Source organism: Zeugodacus cucurbitae, chromosome 2 (genome assembly GCF_028554725.1).
Source record: "Zeugodacus cucurbitae isolate PBARC_wt_2022May chromosome 2, idZeuCucr1.2, whole genome shotgun sequence".
Taxonomy (NCBI): domain Eukaryota; kingdom Metazoa; phylum Arthropoda; class Insecta; order Diptera; family Tephritidae; genus Zeugodacus; species Zeugodacus cucurbitae.
Genome location: NC_071667.1, coordinates 5,352,400 through 5,372,707, shown reverse-complemented (window position 1 = coordinate 5,372,707; position 20,308 = coordinate 5,352,400). Strand labels below are relative to the sequence as shown.

General features: G+C 36.3%; 1 protein-coding gene across 1 annotated transcript; it reads right to left on the bottom strand.

The window, feature by feature from the left end:
- Positions 1-1,545: 1,545 nt before the first annotated feature.
- LOC105214135 (probable serine/threonine-protein kinase dyrk2) lies at positions 1,546-14,796 on the bottom strand. Its single transcript, XM_011187368.3, has 6 exons — positions 13,361-14,796; positions 4,046-4,141; positions 2,510-3,971; positions 2,341-2,451; positions 1,960-2,272; positions 1,546-1,900 (listed from the first exon to the last, which is right to left on the bottom strand). The coding sequence occupies exons 1-6, from the start codon at positions 13,395-13,397 to the stop codon at positions 1,742-1,744; spliced, it is 2,178 nt and encodes a 725-aa protein (XP_011185670.1). The 5' UTR covers positions 13,398-14,796; the 3' UTR covers positions 1,546-1,741.
- Between the last annotated feature and the right edge of the window lie 5,512 nt (positions 14,797-20,308).

The window sequence follows — 20,308 nt, the reverse complement described above, 5'->3', positions numbered from 1 at the left end:
ATATATTCCGTCATTAATGTACAATTTGAAGGTACTACTTACATACATACATATATAATGAACGAATATATGTGTGTAGTAATGTATAAGGCTCAACCCACACCGGATTAGTCAAAAACATCTTTGATTAATTAGACACACAAACGTATTTTACTCTAGCCCAAACCAAGCGAGCATGCGTTTTTGTCTCGTCTTTTTCGGTGTGGGTTGTCACATATGAAGCTAAGGGATGTTGTAGCATCAGACAAGATAATTTGTGTTGGTTGAGCCTAAGAGATTTTGTTTTCAAGTAAAATGTTGGAATTGCTTATGATATCTCAAAAGTTCCACCAAGACCTTGAAATCAGTCGTCAATATTGGGCCTAATCATTGAATCCACAGTGAATTCGATTTCGATACGATAAAGATTTTCGATCGAAAATGTTAATGCAATCATTGATTCCGTCGATAAACTGCTTTACCACAAAGTGAGAACGTAGAACTGTTTTATCGACCTTTATCGACGAATGGGACAAATTTGATAAAGTGATGTGCTGAACACAAAGACGACGACACGACACGACGTTGCGACGGCTGATTACAAATGACGCTTTGAAGCCAGCGTCTTGAACTTTTTGAAGACGGCAGCGACATATCAATAACAGCAATTTCATTGTTGCCGTACTGAAACCTTTCATTGCAATAAAATTTACATATTTAGTTGAAAGTGAAATTATTTGTACAATAAAAGTAAAAATAGGTTGATTTATTTGTCTTAAATAATCGATTGTTATTATTGCTTCTGCTGGCAAAATAACGTCATACTTGTTAAAATAACGTCATACTTGTTAGAACTTTGAATAATTTTACATTTCACATATTAGTGGCAGCTCTATAGCTCTCTATAAAAAGCTGTGCCCATAAGAACGCGTGTATTTTAATATTTGACAGATGTCGCTCGTCGCTTGTCGTCGTCTATGTGTTCAGCACTTGTATGTGCTTTTTGCTTTGTTAAAAAAATTAAAACTGACCTTTAACTATTTTGAAATTTCTTGTAAAAAATATTTAATTCTCCTGAGGCTCTGGGAGAAAATTATTTCTCTATTTCGAGGGGGCAACTTTATATCGCTTTTAAACATCTTTAATTTTTTTTGGTTAATCTATTTGTGGCTCTTGTCTCTAAAATACCTATTTAAAATATAATTTAGTCCGTCATCTGTAATTGTTTACATAAAAACTTGCAAATGGTTTACTTCCTTTAAATTTCCGCAACTCACTCATCAACGGATAGATTCGATCAAAATTTTCGATTTTGAGGATTCAATGATTTCGTAATTAGTCGCTAATCTATTAGCCGCGGACTATATTCTTTCGAGTCGGTAAGTGAGTTCAATATGATCGTAAATTTTATTTTCGATACGGTTTCAATGATTCCAACGTAAAATGTTTCAATCGAAACGGATTCAATGATTAGGCCCATTATATCCTTAAATTATTGGACCACTTGGTTCAAACAAATCACTAAAACAGTATTTTAATTTTTTTAGAATATCATATATTAACTTTTCAATAATTTATGCATTTTATACAAACTAATATGGGTTTTCTTCGGAAGGTTAATAAATATCGGAACTATGTAAATACGCGTTGCACATAAAAAATTATGTAGACTAGTGATTCGTAACAGTATTTAAATTAGTTAAAAAAAAACAATTACAACTAAAATAACATTTTCGACAACAAAATTAATTGTTAGCAACATCTAATCACGCGTATGATCACGAATCCAGTCCAAGTATTGTGAAACCCTTGTGTAAACACCTGGATAACCAGGTTCGCCGCATTTATTGCCGAACGACACAACGCCAAGTTGCACCCAACGCGACTCAAAGCGCATCATAAGTGGACCACCAGAGTCGCCCTGTGAAAGTGAATCCATATAGTATAGTGATGAAATAAGAAGTAAATATATTAGGTTACCTGACATGCATCCACGCCACCATCCGAGTAGCCGGCGCATACAAAGTTCTCGTTTATCGGTTGGAAGTACGAACGATCGCAGTCCTCGTTGCGCCAAATAGGCAGTTCAGCTTGACGTTGCGTGGTCGATTCCTTGCCGCCATAGTAGGTGGTGCCCCAACCAACTACCGTCGCACGACGTCCCGGCAGACGCTCTTTGGGTGGAGCACGTCCGGCGCGCGGCAAGCAAACCGGTATAACGTATTTGGATTTACGCACTGGCTTGTCTAGCACCAAAATGGCGATATCGTTATAGAAGCCGATACGTGAGAAACTGTGGAAATGAAAGAGAGATAGCCCCGTTATAAATATCAGCAAACATTCTAATAGCCATCTACTTACCGTTCATGCGCACGCACTTCTTTCACAGTAAATGTGACCGGTGCCGAGGGCTCAGCATCGGTGGAGAGGTCAATATCGCCTAGTCGCACTGTGAATTGTCGCGCTGCGAAACTGTAAATGAGTTGCTTGAGATATACGATAGCACATTAAGGTTTGTAACAATTCTTACGGTTTCTGTCGCGAGTCTCTTGTGCAATGCGCAGCGGTCAAAATGTATTTCGTACCGATGAGCGAACCACCACACCAGAACTCGGTACGTTTGGGTCCATGCAAAAAGATTGCCGCCATCCATGGCCATTGACCATTTGGCGCTTCAACACCACCCACAATACGACCCGATGAATATTCCTGCTGTCCACACTCTTCTGGGTCCACGATATTGTTATTGCCCAAAAGTTCCAGTTCATTAGCTAATGGGTTTTGCGTCGTTGTTGTTGTGGTAGTAGAAGGTTTCAGTTGTGGTATTAAAACCAAACTTGGTGCTGAAGCTGGTTTTTGTGTTGTGGGTCGTTTCGTTGTGAGTGCCGTGGTAGGCGCTTTCGTTGTCAGCTTGAGTGGTCGTTGTGTCGTAACGACTGTTGAAGACTCCGATAAGGGACAACACACACCCGGCACGAAAAGGCTCTTAAAGCAGAGTGACTCGCGTAGGCTACTCAAGTTCAATAGCAACGCAGGGCAGCTGCTTAAATCTTCACAACGTCCGGGTCGTCCACTAGGTGTTTTACAAAAGTTCTCCGCATCTTTCGCTGAAACATCTTCAGTAGTTGCAGCCACTTGATCAACGCGATCTATGGATTGTGTAACTGTCGACACTGTCGTTGAGGTCGTCGGTCTTAATGTGGTTGATACTTTATTTAAGTGTTGTAATTGCCCGTTTGTGCCACTGAGTGCTGAGTCTGCAGCAGGTTTCTTTACCTTATTGCGATTCTTCTTCTTCTTCTTCTTCTTCTTGGTTTCTTTAGTCTCCACAAACATTGGCTTAGCTGCTGTGCCTGTTTCTCCCACACGTTTATCAGCAGTCAACAAGTCCGTAACTTTCTGTTCTGTTATTAGATTGCTCTCATGTGGCAGTGGTGCGATAATTTTTGCTGTCGGGCTGATATCATTGAATTTCCTAGATGGAGTTGTTGTTGTTGTCGTAGTAGTTGTTGCACTCGTAGTACTAAACGTTTTTGTAGTTGAAGCAAGACCACCAGAACTTGCGTCATTCACTATTGGTTCTTCATGGATTTCTGGTTTGGTTTCGTGCCCACCTCGCGTTATGTCAACCAACAAATGACCCATTGTATTGAGTGCACCCAAAGTTTCGGAAATGCGATTAAAAGCCGATTGCGACAACAAACGTGGCAATGTTTCACCACTACTGCTATCTGTGCTGCTTTCTTCACCACTATCCTCATAATACTCGTCTCCATCATCATCATCTTCATCATCCTCCGAGCCGGCATCTCGACTTTCCGACTCCGAATCAGAAGAATCCGAATCGGAATACTTTGTTTCGGTGTTGATTTGCAAGCGATTAAATTGCTTCACCCTATTAGTTTCCACACGTCCCACTCGTCGTACAGCACCATCATCCCTCGCGTAGTCGTGTGAGAATGGTGAGTCCGATTGCGACTGAAAAAAAGTGGCTGCCTTAAAAGTAGATATGAATCCACACATTATGTTTAACTAAATATAACGATACTTAAGCATCGTAACTTACATTGATCGTTGGTCAAGTGACGCGGCTCATAGTCATCATCCGAATCGACCTTGGTCGCATGACAGATTTGTTGGGCAAAAAAGGTAGCAGAAAGCGCTGTAATTGAAAAATACAAATAAAAATATTCATTTATCATTCATTCATTCACTATTAACGGAATATAGTCGTTAATTTGCAAATCTATAGTTATAGCAATGATATTAATATCTAGCATGTCTGAGTATTAATTTCGACTCTATGAAGTTGTAAAGTCACAATCCATTAATTACTAGTCATGTAATTTGCCGCCATTAGAAAAATTTGATTCAGAATATATTTGAATGTATTCTATTGTAGTTCACAATGGTATTTAGTCCACTTTATCCGATCTAGATAGGTAGACAATGAGCTTGATTTTTTCCAGAGAGATAATATTAAAATTTTATTTAAATCATATTGAACTGAAGGTGGGTCCTGTTCCAAGAATGCTTCAAACTAACAACAATCATAAACCTTCAACATTTTTGTAAATAACGCAAAAGTAAAACCACTGCGAAAGTAAAAGTGTAATCCCGAAACAAAAAAGCATATTACTTCACATTTCATTAGTAAAGGCATGAATAAAAGCAAAACACAAATATAATGGCTTAAAACAGCGAAAATAACTTTGGTCGTGCGTAAAAGCCCGAAAAATTGCGAAAATTTCGTAACAGCCAAGCCTCTTTAGTACATTGCGAAAGAGGCATCTACCACATGCGCTCGTGCAAATGTAGTTATTTAAGCTCGTGTATCTACCGTTAATCTGTGCTTTTACTTTCGGCCGTTTTTAGCACACGAAAAAATTAGCAAAAATATTTTCCACATTTTTGCCAATTAAATCCTAAAAATATCGAAATTTTAAAATAAATGCGAGCGCAAAAGCCCTTCAAGAGCTTTTTTATGACATTTCACAAATAAATGATTCATTGATTACACACTACGTTGGAGTAAAGTGGGTTGCGCTAAAGTGCTTGTTTGATATCAAAGTGCACATCCGTATACGGCGTTAAGTACTTCGGTGTAAATTTTCATTTTTTTCTGACTGTAAGTGAAAGTGGCACAAAATGCAAAAAAATATGGAAATAATTGCGGAAATAAATTTCCAATAAATATCGGAATCATAAAAAAACGAGTATAAATCCATTAAAGCTTTTTTGAAACACAAATTTCCGTTTCATTAGAATTCAAATAAAATTTGTATATGAATTTCATCGTTATTGTTATCTAACATATTCAGTTATATCATTAATCATTCCAAAAGAAAGTCGTGCGCCCATCACAATATGGATGTATACCTATAAATACTTATCTTCATAGCCATTTACCCATATCATGCTGCCTTGCAAATATTCGATAACACAAATATTCAATTTCAATATCAATTTCTGAGTTTATATAAAACACATATACATACTAAACAGACGATTTCAAGGCATTAAAGAAAATCCTATATACAAATATTAAAAAGGAAATGTTTAGATCTTAGAAATGTGATGTTGTCATGACAAAATTCTCAACCGGCTTATAAAGAAGCAACTTTTCAAAAAATCTATTAAAATTTTGTAGTAAATTTTCATATGCAACAATATCAGTTCTGCCCAATATGAACAAAAAATTACTCACAAACAGTTGTGTATATTTAAACCCGATTCATAAATACTCGGGCGTCTCAATTATTTACAAGTTAAGCTTAATGAAGCATTGCGAAATTTCCAGTTCCATCTGCTCAGCCTTAATTTATGTTTAAGTATGTTTATGTTATTCTTTTATGCATTACAAATACTATGAGGTAATCACAACAACAGCAACAGTTGAGACTTACAGTTAAACAGTTATGTCATATAACAACCTACAAGTACTTAAGCTCATCTGATTATATATCAGCTGCGGCACACAACCATATTTATATGGACCTACATATGCGCAATGAAATAATAAAATCTGTCAAAAAGTGTGAGTGTCGGAGTGACAAACTAAATAACTACTCGTAAAGTAAGCAGCCGGAGATGACCTAGTCAATAGACAAAGCATTGGGCAAAGGCACAGGTGCGAAAGTGCATGCCCAGCAGGGAAATTTTGCATGAATTCAAAAGGCCAAAAATGTGTGCTTAAATAACTTGCATTGCTTGGTATGAGCAAGATTAGAATTTTGAAGTGTCTTAAGTATATGAAGTTTATAAGTACACAGCAGTAGGAAATATGTATTAAGCTTGCCTGCACAGTTATGCTGAAACTGTCAATGAAATTGAATAAAATTTGAAAACACAAATTTTTCCTGCTGGGTCGTAGGTACGAGTACATAGCGTAAATACTTCGTTGTGTTGGCGCATTCACGTACTTCAACGTGTTACGCATCGTGCATATCAAAATAGACAGGCGGGTGTGTTATGGCATAATTTTCTGACGAGTGCGTATACAGTTATAAAAACAAAAACTAACGGAAAAAAGGGTGTTACCACAAACACAAGCCTTATTGTATTTCGTAAAGGAAATGCGTCATGCTTTGCTTATTTTTGTAACTTTGTAGAAAAACATAAGGTTTTAATTTAAACCAACAACCAGCACTATGTAACAACAAATCGTGCTGTGCTTAAAACTAGTTCACTCCAATAAGATTACGAAATATTGAGGAGCTCAAATAACCGGGTACGAGTACAAAAGTTCAAAGTATACCAAAGTACATAGTAATTAAAGGTAAATATGGTGTACAAAGCTTTTTTTTTAATATTTTATAAAAACACTATTTGTTGTGATCGGCATGAAAGACATTGAATATACTGAAAGTAAATAATATATGTTTTAGTTAAAAAAAAATCTTCGTTTGTGTTAATACTTTTACTTATAAAATGTTTTCTATTTTAAGGACTTGAATGTGGTGTAAAAACAAACATTTTATACTAAGAAAAGTCTTCAACAGAAACAGAAAAATTTCGCATACATTATATATGAATGTGATTGGCGTTGAAACCATTTTGCCGGTTATAGCCGAATCGATAGCGCGCCATTTCTCTCTTTCCCTCACAGTTCGGCGCCAGTTGGAGATCCCAGGTGCAACCAGGTCGCTGTCTACCTGGTCCCTCCAACGGAGTGAAGGCCTTCCCCTTCCTCGGCTTCCCCCGGCAGGTACTGCATCGAACACTTTCAGAGCTAGAGTATTTTCGTCCATTCGGACAACATGAACGTAGCCGCTGTCTTTTTATCCGCTGAACTATGTCAGTGTCGTCGTATAACTCGTACAGCTCATCGTTCCATTGTCTGCAGTATTCGCTGTTGCCAATATTCTGAGGACCATAAATCTTGCGCAAAATTTTCCTCTCGAAAACTTCTAGTACATCGTCCAAGCTTCTGCACCATAAAGCAGGACGGGAATGATAAGCGACTTGTAGAGTGATTTGATTTTGGTTCGTCGAGAGAGGACTTTACCTTTCAATTGCCTACTCAGTCCAAAGTAGCACCTGTTGGCAAGAGTGATTCTGCGCTGGATTTCGAGGCTGACATTGTTCGTGTTGTTGATACTGGTTACCAGGTATACGAAATTATCTACGACTTCGAAGTTATGACTGTCAACAGTGACGTGGGAGCCAAGTACATTATACCATATGATATTTCAGCGGATTGAGAGTGAACAAATTAAAATTTATGCTTCTACTTCTCCAGGTTAGATCGGGTCGGCCTTTCCTTCGGCTGCCTCGTGGATTCCAGTCGATAGCGTTCAGGGCGATTGTATATGGATCTCGTCTTAGAACAAACCGTGTCAGCACCATTTTCTTTTGAGAACTTCGGTAGGCAGAAGTGTTTGGTTTGTGCGTGACCATAAGTCCGTGTTAAAGACGGTGATGGACCAGAAAATTCTGGAAATGTTGCGATGGGATGATCGGTTTGTGGAAACTTGCAGCTTCTGGAGACTGCTTGTTTCGCAACTGTATATATAAATATACCGTTAGTTTCTTACACGAAGCATATGCACCTACTCGACAATAAGATGATTGATGTAGGTTAAAAGTGTATTGATCGAACTCAGTGTCATGACCCCAATTTCGAACTCTTTCATTGGTTTTTTTTATAATGAAAAGACGACGTAATGCGTATTATGTGTTATTTGGTAATACAATGCACTTCCATATATTGTATTTTATTATATTTTCTTCTTTTTTTGCCATTAATTTTCCATAAACGAAAGTGGAAATAAAAACAGCAAAAAACAAAAAACCACTAATACTCGTTTAGAGAGTGGTAATTATTGTGTACTCGAACATCCGCATGCCCATACATGTACAGTGCAGTCGTCATGTTGCACTTACTACCAAAATTGAATGCGTCATGGAACTGGCTGCTGGCCGCTACGCTGGTGGGATGCTGCCGTCGTCGTGCTGTGCACTGGATACCCGAGTACCATACTTGTATATAGTATTACCACACAATTGCAGCTAGCTACAGCGGTATGTAGCCCGGTCTGTTGGGAAAAACTCGTTGTTTTTTAATGCGAGCCAATGCGAGTACTATGGATTTGCCTTAACGATCTCAACGGTGAACACTTACATACGGAGGTATGTACATTTTTTTACTTTCTTATTGCGGATGCTTGAGTGCATAGTTATTTTTTTTTTGTTTTTCACTTTTTAACAGTTACATAACATGAGGATTAACTTAGCGTTACAGCAATACTCCGGGCAATTACATCTGTTGAGACGACAAAAACGACGATCGGCTGTTGGTATTAAATAACAAAGCCAATCTAAAGACAACAACTTGACATATGCAGAGTTAACCCAAGTGTCTATAAAATATCAAGTGGTAAAATAAATTACGAACGAACAAACAGCTACGCCTCTGCGCGCATGCGCAACTCCTCCAGACCGAGGAATGAGATAAATGTGTAAGATAAGAAGGTTGCTCATGCGACCCCACTTGTATACAGTAATGGTGTGCAGATCAGACGAAATAAAAACAAATAATGCAATAACAATATTATAAAAAAGTAGTGTTGTAATCAAGTGCGTAAGGCGGTAGCACAATACCAAGACTCACTGGTAATTCCCGTCTGCGCATGCTTGATTAAAAGTTCGTTGTTATTACTATACATACATATTGTATATGCGTTTTTTAGGTGAAGTCGGACTAAATTGCACAACAAATCAAAATATTACATATACATTATACATTTTGTATCATTAATTTAAATATTATACAAACTAATAACTTCATTTAAGAAAGATGTAAGGAAAAGCCTTTGGAACCGAACATTTTATACTCTCGCAATTTATTGACGAAATTTTATAAAGATAACACAATTTGACCCATATATTGGACTTCTCCACCAGAATAAAGAAAATCCTCATATGTTGTATATGAGGACTGAGGTAATTCCTGAAGTTATCACAGAATTGTAATAATTTTTGGTATAGAGACACACTATTAGAAGAAAGAAATGTCCTCTGAATTACATTAACATATCTGAGAGATTTAGCGCGAAAAATTTAAGTGAAACATTTTCTTTAGACACTGAGTTCTTCCTGTTCGATATCGGGGGCCTTGAAAAGTTATAGTCCGATTTTGACAATTTTTCCACAAGTGAAGCCACAGATGATATACAGTATTTGTGTAAAATTGTATTCCGCTATCTTCATTGGATCGTTATGTATACATCATAAAGTGAAGGAATCAGATGGAATTCAAAATTGAGTTAAATGGGAAGTAGTCGTGATTGTGAACCAATTTCGCCTATTTTCCATCCGTGTCATCAGGGTGTCAAGTAAGTATTATGTACCGAATTTCATTGAAATCGGTCGAGTATTTGTGAAATATGGTTTTTGACCCATAAGTGGGCTACGCCACGCCTATTTTCCATTTTTTTTTTAACTGCCATTTCTTCTGTAAAATTTAGTGTCTCCGATGTTTTCCGTTAGTGAGTTAACGCACTTTGAGTAGTTTTCAACCTAACCTTTGTATGGGATGTGGTCGCCGTTATTATTATTATCCGATTATATCATTTTTTATGTTGCGTAATGGAGAACGTAAAGAAAATTACTGCAGAAAGTTTGGTTTATATTGCTTTAGTGGTTTGCTAGATATTCACAAAAGAACTTTTTAAGGGCGGAGTCACGCCCGCTTAAAAAAATTACATCCATATACGTCGCTTCCTAGTGCGATCCTTTATACCAAATTTTTATCTTTATATGTTTTCGAGTTTCGCGCTTTTGTGGGCGTGGCAATAGTCCGATTTCGTCCATTTTCAATAGTAATCCTCCCACCCGGTATAAAAATTAATAATAAACTATTAAAATATTTAGTATTTTTTTGAGGCAGCACTCTTTAAGACCCTTTAAAAGCAAAAAAACAGCAAATATCAAACTATATCTGTCAAATATATATATCAAAAGTTCCACGCCTTCAATTTTGCTTCATCGCTAGTGCTTAAGTGTTGCTCAAAATTTTGTACAAATTTTCAAAATATATTTCTATCCAAATTTAATATGAACGAAGCCAGGAAAAAACACTAACTAGCAAAAACAAGTAAGGAAGGACTAAGTTCGGGTGTAACCGAACATTTTATACTCTCGCAATTTATTTATTTAACTTTATTTGTATTATATAATATACAATTTGACCCACATATTCGTCATATATATTGTATAAAGTCCATTGAAAGTTGCAAACCATAATATTAGGTTAAAAGCACCGAGGTCCTCATGTTCGATTAATGGGGCCTTAAAAACTTATGGTCCGATTTCGGCGATTTTTAGAATGGGGCTGCCACACTATAAAGGTAGTATTTGTGCAAAGTTCTGCAATGATATCTTCACTAGTGCTTACGTTAAAAGTTAACGATTCAGATCGTTTTCAAAGTTCTGGTATATAGGAAGTAGGCGTGGTTGTGAAGCGATTTGGCCTATTTTCACAACATTTCATTGGGATGTAAGGAAACTATTACAAACCAAGTTTCATTGAAAGCGGTCGAGTAGTTCCTGAGGTATGGTTTTTGACCCATAAGTGGGCGACGCCACGCCCATTTTCCATTTTGTAAAAAAATCTGAGTGTAGCTTCTATCTGCCATTTCCTATGTGAAATTTAGTGTTTCTGACGTTTTTGGTTAGTGAGTTAACTCACTTTTAGTAATTTTCAACCTAACTTTTGTATGGGAGGTGGGCGTGGTTATTATCCGATTTCTTTCATTTTTGGACTGTATTAAGAAGTGGCTAAAAAAAACGACTGCAGAAAGTTTGGTTTATATAGCTCTATTGGTTTCCGAGATATGTACAAAAACCTATTAGGGGGCGGGGCCACGCCCACCTCCCCAAAAAAATTACATCCAAATATGCCCCTTTATAGTGCGATCCTTCATACCAAATTTTATTTCCATAGCTTTATTTATGGCTTAGTTATGGCACTTTATGTGTTTTCGGTTTTCGCCATTTTGTGGGCGTGGCAGTGGTCCGATTTTGCTCATTTTCGAAAGCAACCTTCCTATGGTGCCAAGAAATAAGTGTGCCAAGTTTCATTAAGATACCTAAATTTTTACTCAAGTTACAGCTTGCACAGACGGACGGACGGACGGACAGACAGACATTCGGATTTGAACTCCGCTCTTCACCCTGATCACTTTGGTATATATAACCCTTTATCTAACTCGTTTAGTTTTGGGTGTTACAAACAACCGTTAGGTGAACAAAACTATAATACTCTCTAGCAACTTTGTTGCGAGAGTATAAAAAGAGTTGCCGAAAAATAAAAAAAAATGAAATACAAGAAATGGCTGTGCATCGGAATTTCTATGTTTTCATTCGCATTAATAAAATATATAAATCGAAAAAAAAATACCAACGCGTTTGCAGTCATCACAAAAAAATGCCAAACAACAACAATTTCTGAATTTTTTAAATTAAATAACAACGACATGTGGCGTCTACAAATTAAAACAACATAAGCAATAAAAATAACAACGCTAATAAAGAAGAAAAAAAAAACAAAATGAAACAATAAAAACCACAACAACAGTAAATACATGGCCACACTTCATACCGCTGTGGATTCGCGTGAATAATTTTCACTTTCTTTTCCTCAGTCATGGAACCAGTTTCGGTGATTTCAGCCACCACTTACACATCGCTGACAGTGTTTCCTTATTTTCGCCTGTTTTCGCTTTTATTTGCATGTGCATACGTATATATGTACTATATATATAGTGTAGTATATATGTATATTCATGCATGCATAAATATGTAAGTACTTGTTGTGTTTGTGATTTTATCGGGTAATAATTTGGTTTTATAGCCTAGTGTTAGCTACCTATTATTATTTTTTTTTTATTATATTATATGTACAAGGCATGCTTTTTCCTAAGATTAATAACTGAAACCCCGGTGGCATGCGATGGTGGATACCAAAATTTTGTTACATGACATGTATTTTGTAGGGCTTAAAATTAAGAATTTAGTTAAACTTTTAAAAAATCTTCATACGAAGTACTTCAGCATGAATACTATATTCGACTGATTTCTGAAAAATTACTAAATAAAATTTATTTTATTGAAAAAAAAAACCTTCAATTAGCTCAAACTGAGTCTACTTAAGCGCTTGTTACATTTTTATTATGCCAATGAAAAGCGAAAGTTTTCGCCATTGAGTGTAATCAATTAGAAAATCTCGTGTAAAGAGTGTCAACCTCTTTCAAATTAAATAAAATTAAATACAAAAGCAAAACAATACACTTAGCATTGAACGCTGTTTCAATGGCGCTTTCACAGCAATGAAGAAATATGTATATCTACCATATACATACAGACACAGAATAGCGAACAGTTCCACACACACACACAGTTGGAGTGCCTCGTGTGCGACTGCAAGTTTGTTGCTTAAGTCTTTTGTTTAAATGTGAGGGGGTGCAGCGCATGCGTACAAAGTCTGTTTTCGAACTTATGACATTGAAACTGTCCGCTGAAATTAGGAAATATTTGCTGTGCTCATTTCATTTGCAATTTTGGTCAGCGAAGGTTACTGGCTGCTCTCAGCTGGCATTTATTTATTGACAATCGCCAGCGTATTTGTTAATAACTCTTTTTACATTTGGTCTGTCTGTTTAGTCTAATTTCAAATGCAAACTCGAATACAATTTTCAATTTTCAACTTCAAGCATATTACAAAACATTTTCCGCTAAGTGCCACTTGTGAGTCAACAATTAGCGCTCGTAAGACGAGTGTCTGCTCGCGGACGCAGTACATTTCTTTTTCATTTTTTCACTTTACCTACAATTTATTATTATTATTTTTTTATTTTGTAATATACACAACTCAACTTACCACCACACAGAAGCAGATAGGTTGTGGCGAAACGCATTTTGTCGAATGTGGTTAGCGTTTAGACGCCGTTTTGTTCGATTTGCCGTTGCCTTTTGCTCGAAAATAATTTATAATGTTATAACTCCGTTTGTTGTTGCGTGAGTTTTTATTTTATTTTTATTTTTTTTGTTGTTTTTTTTTTTTTTGTTAGCTAACGCCGCAGCGTGTCTAACGAGATAAGTAATTGGAATTTGAGTGCCGGAAGTGTTGTGTGAGATTTTTGCACTTTAGCGCCGAGGAAATCCTGCAACTGGCTGCTGGGTAGTTCCAAACGACAGTTTCAGTTTCGAAACCGGCCAAACCGTAAGCAAGCAACACTTATAAATGTTGCAATTTCAGGCAGTGACGCGTTTTTGTTGTAGCTCGTCGCTCGTCGTCGTCGTCGTTGTCGGTTGGCTTGTTAATTGGCCATGAATGCCTGACACTTGGCAACTACCGTATGATGAAAGAGCACTACAGTGGCCTTCAAATGATGCGTTCGAAACCTTTTGCTGGCAACGAAAATGAAAGTGATTCGCGCACAAAATTTAACCACTTTTTGTTGTAGTATTTTTTGATCGCATGCACTTAACGGTTGTTTGTTGCAATTTTAGCTATTTGATCAGTTATTAACTTTATTGATTTATTTGCCACACTCGTATTTAATTTTCTACGAAGTGAATGTGTAAATTGTTATTGGTTTCAGCAGAAAGCAACAATTATGCATTTGTGCTTATTACAGCATCACATGCGTTGTCTTTGTTGTTGTGATTGATTCAACAATTGAGGCAGATCAAAACACGCTTGCAAATTGCAGCACTTAAGCCAGCTAATATTAGTTTCACTTTCGTTTTGCAGTAAACTTTTGCGAAAAACAACAACAATGCGCACTATTATTATAATTTTTTTTTCTTCTGTAAATTAACACCACTTCTTCACTCGCTTTCAATATGTATATGTATTCACGTGTGTTTTTTTATGTCGCAATCCGTTATATTGAATATACAAAAATAATTTGTTCACAACGAAACTTCAACACAGACACGGCACAACTTTGTTGTTTTTTTTTTTTTTTTTGCTATTCAACACATTCACCATACATATGTACATGTATGTAAATGTGGATTTTATTTAAATGCAATACGTTGCTCGCTTAAATTTCTTGGTACACAGCAAAGATCCTCGCTTGGATCGTCGTTTGGAGCTTTAGCGCGCAGCTCGTACACCTTCTGTTGCCGCTTGTTGCACATCACCAACTGAATTGTACTGCAAAAATATTTTGTATTTTGTCGTTACCGTTGTCTACCAATTTGCTGTCTGGTATTGTATTCGTCGTTGTTGTTATTGTTGTTGTCTTGCTTCTGCGATTGTCTTGTCTTTTGTGCGCTTGTGCACACGTCGGTTGCGCATGCGCTTGTGACGTCGAAGCATTGCTACAGTCGCGCCGTCGACATGAACGCAATTGCTGCGCTAAAGTATCTCTATTGTTTGCCGCTGACAAACTAATGCTGCTAATAGCGTCGCGTTCATTATTCAAGGCGTGTTCAAAAAATAACGGGAATTTTCAAATTTCGCTGATGTGGAGTGCACAATTGTAAAAATTTATTTTAATTTTTTATTATATTTTTGAAATATGTACATGTCGCTAAAGTACGTTAAAATTAAATATCAAATACAAAACGGAAATTCCCGTTATTTTTTGAACAGACCTCATATGTATATGTACCATGCGACTTTTTCGCATATTCAATATATAGAAAATGTTTATTTATTTTTATACTCTCGCAACAAAAGTTGCTAAGAGAGTATTATAGTTTTGTTCACATAACGGTTGTTTGTAAGTCATAAAACTAAACGAGTTAGTTATAGGGTTATGTATATATATCAAAATGATCAGGGTGACGAGACGAGTCAAAATCCGAATCTGTCCGTTCGTCCGTCCGTGCTACGGATAACTTAAGTAAAAATTGAGATATGTATCTTGATGAAACTTGGAACATGTTCCTTGGGACCGAAAACACATAAAGTGTCATAACTAAGCCATAAATAAAGTTATAAAAGTTAAATTTGAAACAAAAGATCGCACTAGGAAGGGGCATATTCGGATGTAATTTTTTTGTGGAAGTGGGCGTGGCCCCGCCCCCATATCGGTTATTTGTATATATCTCGCAAACCAATAAAGCTATATAAACCAAACTTTCTGCAGTCGGTTCTCTTACGTACCCCACCACACACCATGAAATTAATTGCAATCGGATAATAACCACGCCCACCTCCCATACAAAGGTTAGGTTGAAAATTACTAAAAGTCGGTTAACTCACTAACAAAAAACGTCAGAAATACTAAATTGTACAGAAGAAATTGTAGAAGGAAGCTGCACTCAGATTTTTTACAAAATGGAAAATGGGCGTGGCATCGCCCACTTATGGGTCAAAAACCATATCTCAGGAACCACTTGACACCCTGATGACACGAAAATGGATGACATGGGTTCACAACCACGACAACTTCCCAAGTAACTCAATTTTGAACTCCATTTTATTCCTTCACTTTATAATATACACATACATAAGGAACCAATAAAGATAGCGAAATAAAGCTTTACACAAATACTGTATATGATCTGTGGCATCACTTGTGAAAAAATTGTCGAAATCTGACTGAACTTAGCCTTTCCTTACTTGTTTGTTTTGTTGTCATGCATTCTACAATGCAATGTTGACTTTTTTCTTACCTTTTTCACAACCATTCGAAGTGCAAAGTTGCCTCATATACTCTACACACCTATGTTACTCACTTCTCCCAACTACATTGAAGCATCAAGCACAAGCGCTCCTAGTCAAAACCGCAACTTTACAAAATTAATTTGCATAACCCCACTCGACTCACAACATTACTCTCATGAAATGAATTTTCTCTGTGACATTTTCAAGTTGTCACCGTTACATCGCATTGAGTGCCAAGAGCGTATAAGTCTATATGTACGGACAGTACACAGTAGATGGTTGGCAAGAGCTAACGGCCTCTTGTATGTGTCGCACTGTCTTTGTTGCCAGCTTTTCTCTCGCTCTTGTTAATATAATTTCAATTCATTAGCTTTGGCTGCTGGACTGCACATTTTACCATGGATAATGACACCTTTGTGTAGTGACTTTTGTACTCTGCCACTTCCAATTAGTCGGCGCAAAAAATGTCACACGTGTATGTATGTCTCTTTATTGTTTGCATACATATTTGTATTTGTATTTTTATTTGCAGCATTCAATAATTTTACAGTGTAAAAATAGTACAGATATTTTTCTAAAACTAAAATCGAGTACATAAATATAAACTTACCACAATCGTTTACATACAACTCCTGCATCATATTCGTTTCACTTTTATTTTACGATTGCCTGTGTGACCTATCTTCATACTCTGCTCCACCATTTTCACGGTCATTAGTTGCTCACATACATATATCATTGAGTCTAGTTAGATATGCATATGTACATATATATTGCGCACTTAAGTGGGGAAATTCGGTGCGATTGAAATTGCTAGAGTTTTTGTTTATCGCGCCGTCACACAAAATCACCCACCCACATTGTTTGTCAAAATTGAGCTTGAGTAACAGAATTCCCAATATTTTGGAATTTCCAAAGAATATATTTTTAATGTTATTTTGAATTTTATTTTACAGAGTAGCGTAAATTTACCTTGAAATTAAATAAGTGAGTATTTGTTGATAATAACGTCGCTTGTTTACAGATATAGAATTTACCAGAGGAATAGCTGTAAAACCCACATAAAGTAAAACTACAGACTAAATATGATAACACTTTATAACACTCGGCTGGATATCGAACCAAACTTATTTTTTCTTCGGTCAAGCTTATATAACAGAAGTTATTAGAGATTAAAGTTGGATGTTCCCAGAAAAATTTTTTTTGTCCAATACTAAATGTAATTGTAACATTTTGATTATCCGCACTGAACTGCTCTAGTTGCATCTGATGTGCTGTCACAATGTTTGGAACACAAACTCGAAAGATCAAACATTAAATATCTAATGTAGTATGTTCTAGTATGGACATCGTTTCGAACCTAAAATCTTTGAAACCGAAAAAATGTGTCTCTTCTAACAGCAGTTACCTCTCGAAACCAATAAAGGAATTATATTTTACAATTTGATGTATGTGGATCATTTTTATAAATAGACGATGTAGAGAGGTTTGTACTAAATTAGCAGATTCCTAGAAATATTCGAATAGACTCAGAAATGTTAATGCTATAAGCTATGTTTGCCCGCTAATCACAGTTCAAGTGCATTAACAATATAAAAAAACTAAAAACCAAAATTAATACACAATGAAAGATCAGCAATTTAGTTAAAAACCACACAGCAGCCTGAAAAAATCACCCAACTCAAGGACATTTTCTGAGAAATTTGTATTTAGTCAACAAAAACTACAACAAAACAATTTTGTATTTATTTATTATTATTGTTAGTCAATATGAGATAAAACCAAAAAAATATTGACAGCTGAAAAAGTGCTTGCCGCTAACTACAACAATCCGCCACTCATCTCGACTGACTGGGTTTTTGGGTTTGGTTTTGGTTTTGGTGACGAGAAAATAAATGAAAATTAAACAAGTAAGGAAGGGCTAAGTTCGGGTGTGACCGAACATTTTATACTCTCGCAATTTATTTATTTAACTTTATTTATATTATATAATACACAATTTGACCCACATATTCGTCATATATATTGTATAAAGTTCATTGAAAGTTGAAAACTCTAATATTAGGTTAGAAGCACCGAGGTCCTCATGTTCGATATATGGGGCCGTGAAAACCTATGGTCCGATTTCGGCGATTTTTAGAATGGGGCTGCCACACTATAAACGTAGTATTTGTGCAAAGTTCTGCATCGATATCTTCACTAGTGCTTAGTTTATATATTGTAAAGTAAGCGATTCAGATTGTCTTCAAAGTTCTGGTATAGAGGAAGTAGGCGTGGTTGTGAAGCGATTTGGCCTATTTTCACAACATATCATTGGGATGTAAGGAAACTATTACAAACCAAGTTTCATTGAAATCGGTCGAGTAGTTCCTGAGATATGGTTTTTGACCCATAAGTGGGTGACGCCACGCCCATTTTACATTTTGTAAAAAAATCTGAGTGCAGCTTCTATCTGCTATTTCTTATGTGAAATTTAGTGTTTCTGACGTTTTTCGTTAGTGAGTTAACCCACTTTTAGTAGTTTTCAATATAACCTTTGTATAGGAGGTGGGCGTGGTTACAATCTCATTTCCTCCATTTTTTGAGTGTATAAGGTAGTACCTAAAAGAAACGACTCTAGAAAGTTCCTTGATATACCATTAGTAGTTTGCGAGATACGTACAAAAAACTTAGTAGGGGGCGGGGCCACGCCCACTTCCCCAAAAACACACTTTCCCACATCCACATATGCCCCTTCATAGTGCGATCCTTCATACCAAATTTTACTTCCATAGCTTTATTTATAGCTTAGTTATGGCACTTTAAGTGTTTTCGGTTTTCGCCATTTTGTGGGCGTGGCAGTGGTCCCATTAAGCCCCTTTTCGAACTTAATCTTCTTACGGTGCCAAGAAATACGTCTTCCAAGTTTCATCAAGATATCTCAATTTTTACTCAAGTCATCCGGATTTTTCTCGTCACCCTGATCATTTTGATATATATAACCCTAAATCTAACTCGTTTAGTTTTAGGACTTACAACCAACCGTTATGTGGACAAAAATATAATACTCACGTAGCAACTTTGTTGCGAGAGTATAAAAATAAAAAATATTAAATACAAAACCGTAAACGAATGAAAGCAAAACTAACAACAACAAAATATCAATTGTAAAAAAAATTAACATTTTAAGTAGGCCAAGACGATGTCGCGCGTTGTTTCGGTTCGATTTGGACGCCCGGTCGAGTGTGTTTTCAAAAGTTTTCGTTGGTTTTTTGCTACTTGCATGAATCATACGGGCAAGCGCTGCGATCGCTAAGTTTGGTGCAGACGCCTTCAACTCTTTTCGGTGCGTTTGACTGTTAATGAATTTCAGCTAGTTTAGTATGTAAATATGTAAGCTGATATATAGTATATATTAATGCGCTCACAATTTTTTTTAACTGAGTATAATTGTTTTGTATATCCAACGGTTGTTGGGGCAACCAAAAATATTCTCAATAGTTATAGAGTTATATATGGCAAAATGATCATGATGTGGAGCCGAATTGAATACCGAATATTATTTACCATACATATGGACATACTTTTGTCCGTTTCCTATTTCACGCTCACCTTTTTTGACCTAAAAATAATACGTTAGATTTGCATGTGAATCGTTATAAAGATATGATAATACGCCGGGTACTGTCCAATTCCAAATTATATATTATACCTCAGCAATTATTAGACCGATTCGCACCTTATATTTCATTATATTACTTATTTTGTCTTAGTTTGCAAATTGTGCAACATACGGTCGCACGCGCACTTAGTCATTCCTTACTTGTTTTGTCATCTCTTCGTTGCTTTTACAATGCACGTTATATGGAATTCAAAGGTGTGTTTACCATCGGAGTATCCCAATATGACGATCCACTTGTGTTTTAAATGATTACTCAGCCAATCAGTCAATCAATTTCAGTTCAATGCAGTTTGGCACGAAGGTTGATGTATGATCGTGTTTTTCTTCGACTAAGTGTATTAATAAATGATAAAATAAAATAAATATTACATTGTGGAAATTGGACTACAACTTTTCAAGACCCCACATATCGCAAATGTAAACCTTATTGCCAATGGATATACGGAAAATCTCTTATGCATTTTATAGAATTTCAGAGAGGATGGTGTTCGTGTTCTAATAATGTGCAAGAAAAAAAGATTCAAATCGGACCATAACTTCCC